Source organism: Ambystoma mexicanum, chromosome 1q (genome assembly GCF_040938575.1).
Source record: "Ambystoma mexicanum isolate Mex_15411 chromosome 1q, UKY_AmexF1_1, whole genome shotgun sequence".
In the NCBI taxonomy this organism is placed as follows: domain Eukaryota; kingdom Metazoa; phylum Chordata; class Amphibia; order Caudata; family Ambystomatidae; genus Ambystoma; species Ambystoma mexicanum.
Window position 1 is genome coordinate 657,500,638 of NC_090922.1, and position 15,295 is coordinate 657,515,932.

The window sequence follows — 15,295 nt, forward strand, 5'->3', positions numbered from 1 at the left end:
CCCTAAACATTTGTCTAACTTTTCGCCTAGCCAAATTGTTCTAAAAACTGTGGCAAAGACTTAACCGTTATCTACAAGAACTGTGCTATCCTATACAAAGACTCTGAACCATTGACTTTGGCCCAGGCCTATCGAATTGAATTGCTGGTTGTAGTTAACCGAAACCCTATACCCTACCTATTAATGTATTTGGGCTGCATTTCTTATAGCCTTGTCTTTTTACCCCTTTTTAAAGCAACTGAAGTGCCATTTTGCTCCCACTTCAGGGGAGCTGAACTTGTTCAGTAACTTATTGGTTGTGTATTGTGGTGTATTAGTGTATGATATTAAGCTGCTTTTGCTAGTGTAATGTTTTCTAATTGACTGTGTAAATAAATGTATATTCTTTTACCAAGAAACCTTGAGTAAGTGTTTGTTTGAACCACTGTATTTGTTGGTCCCTTTGTGTAACTTGTTCTACTGCTTACTTAAACTCTTGAGATAAGTCTGGCTGGTCAGCCAATGCTACCACATAACTGTAGTACATGCTTGTACCAAAGGTGAAATTGTACTGACACTTGTAGTCTTAATTGCTTGTAGTGTTCCCAAAGGGTACTGCATGTGATTCTGCCTAACACTCTGTAATTGCGAAAGGTTGCTGCAGTTTCGTTTGTCTGTGCTTTTTAAAAATTACAGACAACACCCCTGCACAGTCTCTGCGACCCAAGCGTCCACGGTAAGCTCCTCCCAAGCGCTTATGTGCATCGCGAGCCTACCACCTATCGCGGGAATGCTTTGCTTGCTGCTGCGCTGTGTGCATACGACTGTACTCTCACCTGCTGCTGCAGTGCCAGCCCTGACGCCTGCCTTTTCCACGGGAGGGGGAAGGAAGGATTCAGCCGTCTGTCTTCCTGCTGTCACCGATTGTTTCCTCTATATGGCCTCTGGCCTCCTCAGCGGCTGGCGGAGACGCCTCTGCTTCAGCCGCCCTGGCGGATACACAGGGCAAACACTCTTTTTAACGATGTCTGACCTTTGTCCAGAGCAGCAAAGGTGCTAACAAATCTGGACATGTCTTTGATAAAAGCTTCTCCAAACAAAAGCCTTTCAGCTGCTGCAGCGGCATCAGAGGATGCCAATTTCCTGAGTTCCAGGCCGATCTTTACTAAAATCGATAGTCTGCACTCCGCTGCTATCGTACAGTTGGTATTACTTATTAAACAAACTGCTCTTTGTGCCCAATTAGCCAGAATATGCACATCCATAGGCAAGGCCCCTTTGGTCTCTTCCACCTTTTTAATGATCTTGGCCAATAGACCTATGGAATCGGGGAGCGTGCCCTGGCATGCTATCCATGAGCGGTCAATGCCCTTTTCAGGTCCTTGGTGTGCTTCACCATGAATGAGTCTACCTCCAGTGTCCGCTACTTTATCCGGCAGAGAAGTTCCGGGATATTGTGACTTCAATTAGACTCTAACCTCCTTATTTAGAGGCGTGCAGAGTCGTTTGCTCAAGTACCTTTTGGCCTCAAGTGTGGGCTTGCCCTCCAAGGATCTCGGGTGGAGTAGCAGGTCTGGAAGAAAGGGGTTGACCAGGGAACTATCTCTATATTTCTAAACGCTCTTATTGTGCCTTATGCACAGTTCTCCTTCATGAGGAGTGGCCACGCTCACAGAAAGGTGAGAACTCTCAGTGCTGCTGGAATGCCATTCAGTGCCCTCTTGTTCCTCCTGTGGGCTAAGGGGTATGCATAGCTCTCAACCATTTGTTTTGCAAAGGCGTGTGAAATCAACCGATTTTGTTTTTGGCAGGTGAGACGCCCATTGGAATGAATGGGCGTGCAGGAGGCTTGGCGGGTGAGTCAGCCCTTTACAAGGCGGGTGACACCCGCCAAAAGCGTGTGAGTTGAGAGCTATGGGTATGTCACCTTGTCCCTTCCATCACGCCTTTCCCTTAGCATGCCACTATTTTGTGTGTCCTTTGCATGATTCGGACAGTGGTTTGCCACTGGCCTTATGTTCCTCCTGCCATTGTCTCTTGCAGGCTCTGGGCCTCACAGTTGTCAACCCTTGCGAAAAGGCGACCCAGCCCAGGAGAAAATCCAGCTCATGGGATAATGGCCCTAGATCTGCCCATGCTGCTTTCTCCATCAGCTGTCCCAGAGAGGGGTCCTGCAGAATGTTTGAAGGCCCTTCTCTGCTTTACTTGCTGTCAGAGGATTCTACTTCTACCCAGGCCATATTGTGTAATGCACAGGAGACAGGCAGCTAGCAGCCGCAAGGTGATGCACAGGCTTTTTATTACTAAATTTGATTTATAACATCTCACAATGGTTGTGAGGCTTTATATTCACTTGGTTAATGTCTTTGAAGTCATTTAAGCAGTAAATTTGCCATCAGCTAGTCCCGAGAGCGGTGACATGCTGGAGTTCCAAGTGCCTAAAACCATTCAATTGCTGTAGGTTATGAAATATAAGACAAGAAAGAGGTGAGATGCCTGAAGTAACTTTGAAGCAATGAAAAAACGGATTTGAAGCAGATATAAAGAAATATCTAGGTGGCATGCCACGTTAGAATTGACACAGAAAAGGGGCTTGTAGGCCCTGCTTTCTGATTAGGTCATAAGAACTATCACCAGAAATTTCCCATCTAAAGCATTGGTGCAATGGCAGAGCCTCTGACTACAGTCCATGAAGTCGTGGGCTCAAGGGAGCTATCGGAATTTAATTAATTTCTTTATTTTTTTTAATTTGATTTATAACATCTCACAATGGTTGTGAGGCTTTATATTCACTTGTTTAATGTCTTTGAAGTCATTTAAACAGTAAATTTGCCATCAACTAGTCCCGAAATTGGTGACATGCTGGGGCATGATAAGTGGTTAAACTATGCATTTGCTGAAAGTGTTTTTAATATAAAACAATCCCACAATGATTGAGAGGGTATTTTTCAATTGCTCAATGTGTTTGAAATCCCTTAAAATGTACATTTTACATCAGCCAGTCCAGAGATAGGTGGCATGCTGTGGCATGTGCCACATTCGGCCCCTACCCCTTCTCCCTGCTCACCTCTTCTCCACACGTGTCCGTCTTTGTGGGTCCACAGGGAAAGAGTGGATCCGAGAAAGGGCTGAAACGCTAAAGAAAGACATATTGTGGTACAGACAGACTTTGGCCGGTGCAGTTCAATGCACTCCCTGGCAGCACTGAGCGGAAACGTTATACACATCTCCCAGCAATGTTCAAATCCGAACCCCTCACCTCGTAAAGGCAACGAAGTTAAAGAAATAATGTGAAGGAACTTCGCACCAAAGAAGACACACAAAGATCCGCTGTTGCTGCAACCTAAATCAAAATAGGCAGTGCTGGTCATTGGGCCGGCTCTCGGCGGATCCGAGATCCGGCACCAGAAATGGAGCCGGATCTCGGGATCCGGCCAGAGTCATCCGCCCAAGAACATGAACCGCGCTGGAACGCTTAACAAAAAAAAATGCACGCCCGCGACGGCAGTTTTACCACGGCTTTGGCACTGGTGTGTAATGGTAATGCACAATGTTCGCTACATGTACAACTGATTCCTTTCAGTTGTACATGTAGTGAGGATTGTGCATTACACACCAGTGGCAAAGCCGCGGTAAAAGGCAATAATGGCGCCGCGGGCGTTTATTTATTCATTTATTTATTCAGTATTCCAGCATGGCTGGATGCACACTAGGAGCCCCGCCCCCTCTAGACCACGCCCCCCCGGCACCGCCCCCAACTCCTCCCCCACCCCGGCCCTTGTGTTGTGGGATCCCCCACCACATTTTTTCCATTTCCACCACTGAAAATAGGCAAAAACAAACCCACAGCCACCTAGATATACCTGGCGCTTGTAAAGACTTGTAAGCGCCTCATACATACACAATATAAAATAAAAATACCTGCCCGCGCAACATGGAGTACCCCTTCTTCCATGATTCTCTTCCTAAACACTAGACGTCCTACATGAAAACGTCACGGCGACTTAACGGCATTTCAGAAATACGTCCTCATTCGTTAAAGGCATTTCAGAAAATGTCGGCAAACTTTTAAACAAACACAATGCTATCGGGTCTCAGAGGGACTTTATAGCTGTGTTTCAATTGACAATGAAAGCAACATAAGGCCTCTCTTTACCAAACGCTCCTTTTCAGTTTCCAGGTAGCATCAGGTGAGTGCATGAGATCTAGCTTTTGTAATGAATTTTATGTGGATTTATTTTATCATCCATTAACTTAGGTCGTTTACCCCTTTATTGGTAAGAGGAGCCCCTTTGTAACCTCTGGAAATGCACGTTGAAGTAAGAGGCTGCAGCTGATGCTGTGATTCGTTGTGTTGCACTCATCACATGTTAAAATTAGAAATTATAAGTACGTGACTTTATAAACATCTGGTTTTTCAATTACAAAGGGCAGCCTGTTGTTGTTGGTATCGTAGACACAGTAGCTGCTCCGATGCTCATAGTTCAGGCTCTGGAGCACTCGCAGACGCAGTAACTGCTGTGCAGCTACTACACAGACCATGGTGTGGTGTAAGTGACTATATATATATATATATATATATGCGCCGGCTGCAGATTCGGTACTTTCTCTGGGTCTAACGACTCTTCTGTGGATCACTGCAGGCACAGTGTCTGTTCTAGGTCTAATGGCTGCAGACACAGAAACAACACACAAATTAATATCAGCAGACGCTTCCTTCTCTAGCGCTAATGGTAAAAGCCCATCACATCCTCTGGCTGGAGCGAATGAGTGCAGACACAATACCTACTCTGGAGCTAATGACTTACGATACAGTACGTACCTGCTCATTGGCTACATCTGATAATACCTGCCCTGGTGCAAATAATTTCAGCTACAGCACCAGATCTGGGATAGGATTCCAGACACAGTACCTGGCCTGGAACTAATGACGTTTTGATACAGTACCTGCTAATCGGTTACATATTACAGAATAACTCAATTGCATGCACAGTACGTACACTGGGGCTAACGATTCCAGTCACAGTATCTGCTCCAGAGCTAAACGCAATACCTGCTCATGAGCAAATCTGGTATTAATGACTGCAGAAACAGTAAAAACCCCATGCACCCTTTCCTTGTGTCCTTTCCCATTCCCCATCTGACACCTCGAACCATACTCTAAAATGAACATAGAGCTTAAAGAGGTGATCAGTACAGATAAACCATTGTGCTACGATTTTCAAAACGTGTTTGGTGCAACTGATGGATGCTCATTCACTTCACTTGCGCAAAAAAGGTGGTGAACCCTGCACAAAGGACATTTAAATGTAAGCATCATAGTTGTGCACATTGAGGTGCTCTTTTCCCACCAAATGCACAACTGCACAAGGCAGAGGGTGGAAAGGGGGTTCTAGTCATTTTCAAGTAAATCACGATTTTCAAAAGAGGTGCACTTTTCAAAGCACCGGGGGCGAAAAACATTTCCCTGTGCCTATTTGGAACAGTTGCAGGGGGATATAAAATGTATGGGAAGGTCACTTCTGATCCTCTCATGTAATGAGTGAGTGAATGCTGTGTGTGAATAAGCAAGTGAATGTTGAGTCAAACAATGTGTGTGCGTGGGTGTGTTTTGTGCTGGGTCAGGGAGCTGATATTGGCTGGTGAGGGTAGCACAGTAACCATTCACTTTTACATTTTTTATTTGATCTTATTGCCATTTTCAACAGCAAGAACACATGTAACCCCCTCCCCATCCTTTCTCGCCCCCATCTTCTCCCCCCTCAATCCCAACACATGTAACTAACAATGAACCCAGTTCTGTCCCCCCACCCCCCTTCCCCTGAGTTCATAAACTCTGTAGATGGCTCCCAGTCCCAAGTTTCTGTGAGTGGCCAGCTCTCTCGCCAGCCGTTGTGCAGGCACTTGCACCATTTGAGAACCGTCCCCCATAGTCCTCGCCTCCGCTAGAAACTTCAGCCATATCTCCTCTCAGCTTCCTGTGAAGGCATCCTTCCCAAGTGGAGCGAGTACTCGCCCCAGCAATCTAATTTTCGTCGGGCACCGTACGGCCCGCGAGTCCCACTGCAGGTGATGCAGATGTCCCAGTCTGGGAGAAACCTTTAGTGATCCTCTTGAATCGAATAGGTCACCCACTCCAGTGCCACAAAGTTCCAGAATTTACTAACCCATACGTGTTCTGTGGGGGCATCTTTTTGTTTCCATTTGTGTGCCACCACAAGCGTTGCCACCACAAGCGTTGCCGCCACTATCAGGATGACGTATGTCTTTATTTGAGCTTTCGAGGGTAGATTTTCCAGAACCCCGCCCATTCCCAGGATGGCCACCCCTACGTTGTCTGGCATCTGACTCCCAAAAATACTATTAATTGCTGCACGGATCATGTCCCAATAAGGCTTCATGACTGGGCATTCCCACCAGATATCTTCCACAATCCCAGTACCCCACATCCCCTCCAGCAGAGCGCTGATGCAGTTGAGTAGAATTTATGTAGTGTTTCTGGGGCGAGATGCTATTGGACCATTATCTTAACCCACATCTCCTGAATCTGGATGGTCTGTGTGAGCTTGGGGATATCTGTAACCGAGTCCAGTGTTCCCCTTCGCGCAGCTGCCCCACTGCAGTTTCCCACTGCTCCATATAGTGCCATGCCTGGCTCCTTGCCCCTTCCGCTATAATCTCACAACGCTCCTACCAAATGCCTGTCCCTATGTCCATCGTTATAAACCGGTCCAAGGGGCGTGAGAACCCTGGTGGCCGCTGACCTGACCATTGGGTTCGTAAGCCAGTGCCTCAGCGGAGAGTAGTGATACCTCTCCCGCTCATCTTGCCCAAAGTCCTGCTTGAACTGTGCAAACGATTTAATGTCCTGACCAGAGAACATGCCACTTAGTTTGTGGCACCCTGCTGCCTCCCACCAATTGAAGGCAACCCTTTCCATACCCGGTGTGAACTGGGGATTCCTAAACCGTGTCGTCAGCAGGGAGGGGAAGGTGGTCAAGTTCACCCTTAGCACCAGTTAATCCTATGAGTCCCCCACTAAAGCCCCATTCCTGCTATGGTACATGTTTGCAGGTTTATCCGCCTTGGGTTCCCATAACACCTCGTCCAGTGGCGAGCCCACCACCGCCATGTCCATTCGACACCAGACCTTCCTGCGATCGCCCCCGAACCAATCCTGGATTACTCTGATTTGAACCGCAAGGAAATGGAGGCGGAAGTTTTGGCGCTCACAGCCCTACCTTGCTTCTGGGAGGGGACCCACACTGGCAGGGCCATGAAGTAGTACAGGATTTTTGGCACCTCTTATGCTCCCCATCTAGGATATTGATAAGGGCATCCGTTCCACCAACAGCTGGTGCAGCTTTTCCACTAAAGGCAGGTAGTTAGCACGGTAAAGAGCACACAGAGAACCAGTAATCTGGATTCCCAAATATCAGGGGCTGGTTTCCGCCCATCTATAGGGCACGAATTCATGAACCTTTTCTGAGGGGGCAGTGATGTTTAATAACTCTGACTTGTCGGCATTTATTTTTAACCCCGCCTCCTTCCCAAAGAGAAGAAGTTCCTGCGAGATCCCTGGGAATGAGGTTTCTGATTCTTTGCTGATGACGTGTTCCTCTTGATCAAACGCTGCCACTCTATGCTCCTCACCCCCAGAGGGAATCCCCCTAATATCCGGGGAGGCCCTATTGCTGGCCAAGAGCGTCTCCAGGTGGATGGCGTATAAGAGCGGGGAGAGTAGGCAACCCTGCTTAGTGCCTTGTGAGACTGTGTGTGATCCTCTGGGAAAATTGCCTGTTGATTGCCAGGTACAAGGAGAGAGTTTGGTAGTTAGCTCTTACCATTGAAAGGAATTTAGGACCGATTTCCCATAACAGTCTCCAATGGAGTTCCCCAAGGCTCATGCCTGTCACCAACCCTTTATAATGCATATACAAAGCTTCTCTTCTCTGCATTAGACTATATGGGTGCCATGTACACCAACTTCGCAGATGACACCGAAATCCTCATACCAATCTCAGGGAACTATGACCAGGACACCATGACCATCAACAAAATGTATGCCATTATCCAGAATTGGATGGCCTTGAACAGTCTCTGCCTCAACGATGAGGACACAGGGATTCTCATTGTGGGCTCCCAAACCAAAATAAGCACCCTTCACACTGATTTTTCTGGTCTGCCATTAACATAGATGGGACGTTGATCCCAGTACTTAAACAAGTTAAAACATTAGGAGTGTACCTAGATGCCAACCTTACTATGGTCAAACATATCTCAGCACTTTCATCTTCCACATCATACACATCTAAATTAATTGCATTAAGCCGACAGTTCCTCACTCCTACTAATCACATCACACTGGCCAGAGCTCTGATTCTATCGAAGTTGGACTACTGCAATGCCCTACTACTAGGAATGTCCAATACCAACCTCTCCAAGCTACAATTAATGTAGAACAAAGCATTACGAGCAGCCCAAGGAGTAAAAAAATCTGACCACAACTCCAACATTAGGAGAGAGAACCACCGTCCCCATCAAGGCCAGAATTATATTCAAGATACTTTGTGTTACACACAAATGCCTAGCAAATAAAGCCCCCACTTATTTGAACAACACTATCTTGAACAAAAACAGCAGGACACTCAGATCCAACAACAACTCACTCCTGGTGGCAGCAGCTTCCAAGTATTGACTCCTAAACAGTGGAATACTCTCCCACTAAATATCAAAAATGAGGAATCCGTCATGGCCTTTAAAAAATCTTTTAAAACTTGGTTATTCAACTAATACTAGTAAACCAGTCACCCGCCACAGGTCCCATTGGCCCATCTAGGACTACTACATCACAATCCTCTTGCAAGTTTTTAGTGTAACTGAGGAAATAAAGTTGATTTCCGTATTGCATTCCTCCTATATACTACAAATGCCTACTATCCGAACGTATATTTTGTATGCCTGCTGTCTGAATGTATATATTGTATTTGTGCCTATGTTAATTCCTGCAAATGAGTGACTATGGCAATCGGGTAAATGTATATGTTCACTCTTAATGCCAAAGAGTTCTGTAACTATGCTGTGATACCCCAGGGTCTGGGCGTGTAATAAATTTAATACATAAATAACCACCATGGTATGGAAGAGGAATGGCCATTCGACCCGGTCGAATGCCTTCTCGGCATCCAATGCTAGTATAAGTGCAGGGGTTCTAGATTTATTTACTTTTTCAATCAGATGACAGACCCGCTGAATGTTATCCGAGGTCTGCCTATGCCTAATAAATCTCAGCTGGTCGGGATCCATCAGTTTGGGGAGGAGCTTATCCAGGCGTGATGCCGGAACCTTGGTGTAGATCTTTGTGCCTAGATTAATAAGGCCAGTCGGCCGGTACAAACTGCATAGAGTGACATCCTTATCTGGCTTTGGGAGCAGCACAACCATGGCTTCTTCCATTGTCGGGGCAATACACTGTGCTCCCCCCTCCCAAAAGAGTTGAAGAGCTGGACTAAGCGCAGTATCGGTGCCTCTCTAAAGGTTTTGTAGAAACACGCTGAAAGCTGTCCCGGCCCAGGGCATTTCCTGGTGGTAAGGCAGCTTTAGCTGCCCTTACTACTTTGGGAGTAATGTCTCCATCAAGTCCTTCCCGTTCTTGAGGAGTGATCTTGGGGAGAGGGCACCTGGACAGGTATTCCCTTTGGGTTCCCTCCTCAGGGAAATCTAATGTGTACAGGGATGAATAATATTCTGTGAAGACTGAAATTTAGTAGCCGGATTTACCTAAGGCAGCATAGATCAATAGGACAACATTCTTAGTGCTCTTGCCATCTTCCGTACCTAAATTGACTCGCCATTTCCTGTCAGATTGCATATGAAAAGCACTTCTGGTATGCCAAATAATGTTTTGAATGTACGAATCTTAAATATATAGCCCATAATCTTTGAAACTGTGAACTCTTAAAGGCAGTAAGGACTCCAGTGAGGATGTTTCATTGCATCCAGTAGGATTGTATATAATAAATTTGAGCCGTCCCATACAACGTTAACGGATGAATGAAGCTTACATAGACAAACAAATGTATATAACTGTGGAGATTGTGAGAGACAGTGTTTAACATTTACTTATTTGCATGAAGTTACACGTGACCTTGTTCATCTCAATAATTCTCAAATTAAGGATTTGTGAATCATAAATGCAGTTGTTCAGCATTAGGGGTATCAGTGAGGTCATTAGTTACAGCTCATAACATGACCCAAATAACATTTGGTACACTTCACCCACTGAGACACATATGAGAATATGACATCTTAATATCACTCACAGTAGAAAGAATTATCGTTATAAGGTCATCACTGACACTAAATGGTAGGACAAGTGTCAATTTACATATGGGAGTTATTGGAAATCCAATTACACAATTTTGAATCCGCGCAGGTTTCAATACTTATTTGGTAGCTTTATGCCCATACATCTTTATTGAATTTAGGAAACCGCTCCGCCGCGATAGGAGCGCACATTTGTTTACATTGGTGATGTCACTCATGTGCAACGTGATGATGTCGCACTTAAGCGGTCACGCTAAGAATAAAAGTGGCCATTTTGGATCTGCGAACCAGTGTCTTGTAGCAGGAATTGGATATTCTCAGCTTGCGGGCAGAAAACCTAAGTAAGCAGAACTCACAACAAGTGATATTCACTATTGCATGACCTTAGCCCATATAGTCTCGGGAGGATAGCTCAGAGGCAATGTGCTTGCCTTGGAAGCAAGACGACACAGAGCACCACAGGTTCGATCCCTGGGTCTGCGCTTACAAACCTCTGGGTATTAAGCGTGTTATAAATAACCTATCATATCATATGGGGACATATTTATTTGTACAGCGCAATGCAGCCCACGGCCATCGAGGCGCTATGCGACAGCTTAAGAAGGCTTGATTCAAGGTTACACAAATGCGGCCTCAGCATAGAAAACTTGGTACAGAGAGTTTTGTTGCAGTTACACGTTTAGAAGAACAGCAAAAAGGCATACATGAGTGTGGACAGCATGAAAGCAGATGTCAAACATGCAATGTCAAACAAAGAGCCTGGTTTTAATGGCTTTCCTGATTGAGGCATGGGAGTCAATCATCCTAATGAAGGGGGGGGGGAGAGTTCCAGTGGGTGGCTGCCATCTTAGGGAAGCTAGAGCCGCCCGCCCACGCTCTGCGGGTGAAGGGGACAGTAATTCTGTTAGTATTGGCAGCTCTGGTGGGTCTGGAGGAGGTGTGGAAGGAGATCCTCTGAGCTAGATAGGGTGGGGAAAGGCCGTGCAGGCATTTGTGCATCGATGCTAGTGTCTTGAAGGTAATTCTTTCCTTCTCAAGGAGCCAATGGACTTTCCTCCTGATGTCAGAGATGTGATGACGTTTGGAGATGCCAGTTGCAGCCCTCAGGGCATTATTCTGTATTGATTGTAGTTTGGTGAGATTCTTGGGAGGTGCCAGCGAAGAGGGTATTACAGTAGTCAAGCCTTGCTCCGATAATCGCCCTAGCAATGGTAAGGCAGTTAGGTTGGGAGATATTCTCTATTACCAACAATATGATTATTTCTTCTTTTTAGATCTCGCCAGCACGTGGGGTTTCTTCTATTTTTACGCACACATTGATGCAAAACAGGGTGAGTTATTTTAACTCCTGTATTATTGATTTAGTACTGTATAACGGCCCATTTTATTTTTTAGCTCCTTTTTTACACATAGCTCTCACTTGTACCCCAGATCTTCTGATTCTGCCATTCGAGGGATTGGAAAGGGAAAGACTGCAACATCTATCTTTTTCCCCAAGGTTAGCGATTTTCCATGAAAATCTAAAGAACAGGATACCCACTGTATTAGCAGTCAACTATCCTCATCTTAGTTCAGACACATAAGCATTGCATACGCCATGGTGATAATAATGATGTACCATGATACTATTGAATTCTGTTGTACACAAATATTATTTGTATTACTGAATATTGAATGCAATTCAGAAGCACTGAGAGGATTATGACAATTCTTGTCAAATCTATGATATTGTGTACATTAACTATTCTGTACAATTGATCTAAAACTTTATTATTTGATATTATGCAGAAATCATTAGAATATTAGCCTCTGACGAAGAGAGTGAAAATCTCGAAACCCATTGGGCAACAAGAATAAAATGTTTTATAATGTTATGTTAATGTTAAAGGATATTTGTACCGCGCAATCACCTCCGGAGTGGTCCCCTGGCACTCTGGCTGCTCTGAAAAAGGGAGGGGGGGGGGTTAGTGGAAATGAGCTGGAAAAGTGCAAGATAGCAGTGATGTGCTGTTGGCAGCCTCAGCCCGGTGGGTCCGTTGGCTGGGCTTGGGGTGTTTTACGGTCGGTAGTCGTCGTGTGCTGTTGTGCAAGACTATGTGCGGTTTGTTTTGTTGTTGCAGTGAAGTGAAGTTTGTACGGTTTGCTGCGTTTAAGGCTTGTGTTTGTGTTTGGTTCGAGTTTGAGGGGTGTATGCAGAGGAGTGAAGTTGTTAGTGGGTTTGTTATTGAATCATGATTTCACGTTTGGTTCAGGCTTGGCAGGAGAGTCGTATATCGATCATTGAATTACATTTCTATCTAGATGCGACGCAGGCGAGGTTGAGGATTCCATCCAAGTGTGGCACATGCTAACATTTACAATTCTATCTACATACATACCAACTTGTTATTTTGAATATGCATGGTCCTAGAGAATTCTAAATTGAGAAATATTGCACCCTACGTAAATATTGTGACAGCTGCCCATATATTGGGTCAGCTATATCCATAAAAATGTTCGCATGGTTTTTGAGCCTCAGATAGTGTGCAGGGGATGCGAGTTTCCCCAATTTGGGAACTTTTTGTTCTAAAACCGAAATGTCAGGTAGAGCAGTGCTTTCTTGCCTCCCCCCCCTGCCTTATTTTAAGGATTGTCCTTGACTCCTTTTTTCCTAATCAACCTCGCTAACAGGCGATCAGCCGATTTGGCTTTGACATAATACCTAGAGGTAGAGCAATCAACACTTTGCAGCTCTAGTCTGCAAAACATCTATATTATATATAATATTCCCTTTGCAGTGTGCTCCCAGCATTATTTGCCATTTTAGCCATTATTTGTTTAAGTTCAGCTTCAATTCCTCTGTATCAGACCTAGTTGTTTGTTCCTCTGGCACTTCCATCACGATGAGCTCCCCCCGCAATGTAGCCTTAAATTCGTCCCATACCACCTGGTCTTGTAAACCCACTGTTGCGTTAAGTGCAAAGTAATCCAAGATTGTATCCTTTTTTCTCACATAGGACTCCATCCATAAGGATGTGGCTAGGGAACTTCCACCGCCATAGGCCTGGTTTGTTCTGTCCCATATTTAAGGTAATCGTTATAGGCACATGGTCTGACGAGGCGATCACTCCTAGCTCTATCCCCGCGACCCTACCCAATAGTGATGGCGAAATCCAGGAGTAATCTGTCCTTGAGAAGGATCTATGAACGTGGGAATAAAATGTGTAGCGCCCCCTCCCCACCCACCCCCCAGTTCCCTCCAGCCATCTACCAACACCCTTTGGCAAACGTCTCCAATTTGGTCAGTCCGCAAGAACTCATATTGCCCGTATTGGTGGTGTAGGTTGCTGCAACTGTATATGTCCCCCTCTCCCATTGGAAAGAGGCTGCCGAATACCTACCCTCTGTGTGGCCCTCTGTAGCTATTGCCTGGGAGGTCCCGAATAGCGATTAACAACCCCCCCGTCTTCTCTGGGGCGTTGGATTGGAACAGATAGCGGTACGCCTTGATTTTCAGCTTATGCCTGTCTCGCCTCGGAACATGGGTCTCTTGGCGAGCTACAATTCCCGACTTCCCCGTCCCAAGAACTGTTCCACCTTACTTCGCTTAACCGGGGAATTAAGCCCCCTTGTTGAAAAACTTTGTCCACTCCCACATTTACCTCTTGAGCGGTTCTCTAGCCGGTCTTTGTTCTTACCATGGTGACCCATCGTCCTCAATCTTCAGTACCCTTGTACCTTCCTCACAGGTGTGACCCGATGCTGTTTCCCTTTTTATTCGAACAGTAGTCCAAAGGGAAAGGTCCAATTATAGCGTATGTCTGCTCGCATTAGGGTGCGCACCACCGGCCCATCATCCTACGCTTCACCAGGGTGGTCTGGGCTAGCTCCTGGAATACCTGAAGTTCCGAGCCATTGTAGCTTATTGATCTGGACCTCCTGGCAGCTGCCAGCACCTTCTCCTTCTGCCTGTACTCGTGTAAGGCCACCACTACATCTGTGGATCTATCCGCTGACTCTCCCCTCTTTGGCCCCACACTGTATGCGGTCCAACTCGATCCCCGACCAGTCTTCCACCTATAGCAGTTTGCAAACACTTGCTGTGCCATTGTGCGCAGATCCTTGTCCGCCACCACCTCAACGAGGACCTTTATTCTGAAGTTGGATCTTCTCAAGCGATTTTCGAGGTCTTTGCTCTGGTTCTCAAGGTTCTGCGTGACCCTTGATAATTGCTCTACTAGCTCGTCTATTTTGCTGTGTCCTCTGCAACCTTTTGTATGGCGCTCTGCGCTGCATCAGTCTGCTCTTCTAGTTCGTTACGTCCCCCTTCACCTCTTGCAACGATGGAGACAGTTCCGCTTGCATCATGTTCAACTGCGATTGAATGGTGTTCGCCATCTTGTCCCCAAAATCCTGAAAGCATTGGCGAAGGACCTCCTTGGTGACCACTTAAATCGTTTGCAGAGCCTGCCAGCGTCCCCAAATCCTCTCTGCCCCGGGCCCTTGATCTCCCCCAGATTGTCCGCCTGTGCTTTCTTCACCGACTTGGGGGCAGCTTGCATGTCCTTCACCTTGAATTTGTACATAGGTCTGATGGGGAGAGCCCTGCCCCCTCCTCTTTTCCCTGAGATCGTGTCGCACCCTTCAGACCTCTTCTGGCAACTTCTTCAGGGCGTAGGAACCTCCTCCCTCCTCTGCTTTGTGGGTCTGCCCTTTACTGTACAGGGTGGTTGGAACTCCCCTCTAACTGTGCGTAGATAAACCACTGTTTGTCCTCCTCCTCGGGTTTCAAATCACCCTCCTTCTGGCCTTGGTGCCAGGATCACTCTGCCATGAACGCGACCAAATGGCCTCTTCTTTGCCCACCATGGATGTAGATGGACTCTTTAGCCCTATAATTGGGCTCAGGATTGGCCCAGGAGGCCAGGGCCCCACCGGCCACTTTCTCCTATGCGTGGTGTGCCTCTTTCTCCCTTGCTGTGCTTCTGGATGGGGGTATGCTGGCTGAGGC

The 15,295-nt window shown here is 46.3% G+C and overlaps 1 protein-coding gene across 2 annotated transcripts in view; it reads left to right on the plus strand.

Moving 5' to 3' along the window:
- Positions 1-4,038: 4,038 nt before the first annotated feature.
- Positions 4,039-15,295, plus strand: part of VAMP4 (vesicle associated membrane protein 4) — a 436,264-nt gene continuing 425,007 nt past the window's right edge. The window contains exons 1-2 of one of the 2 annotated variants that reach the window (XM_069641243.1): positions 4,082-4,169; positions 11,580-11,636. In XM_069641243.1, the coding sequence (XP_069497344.1) occupies positions 11,625-11,636 (12 nt within the window). In that variant the 5' untranslated portion in view covers positions 4,082-4,169; positions 11,580-11,624. Of the gene's footprint in view, positions 4,170-11,579; positions 11,637-15,295 lie in introns of both variants that reach the window. The other variant, XM_069641244.1, reaches the window with a different exon arrangement.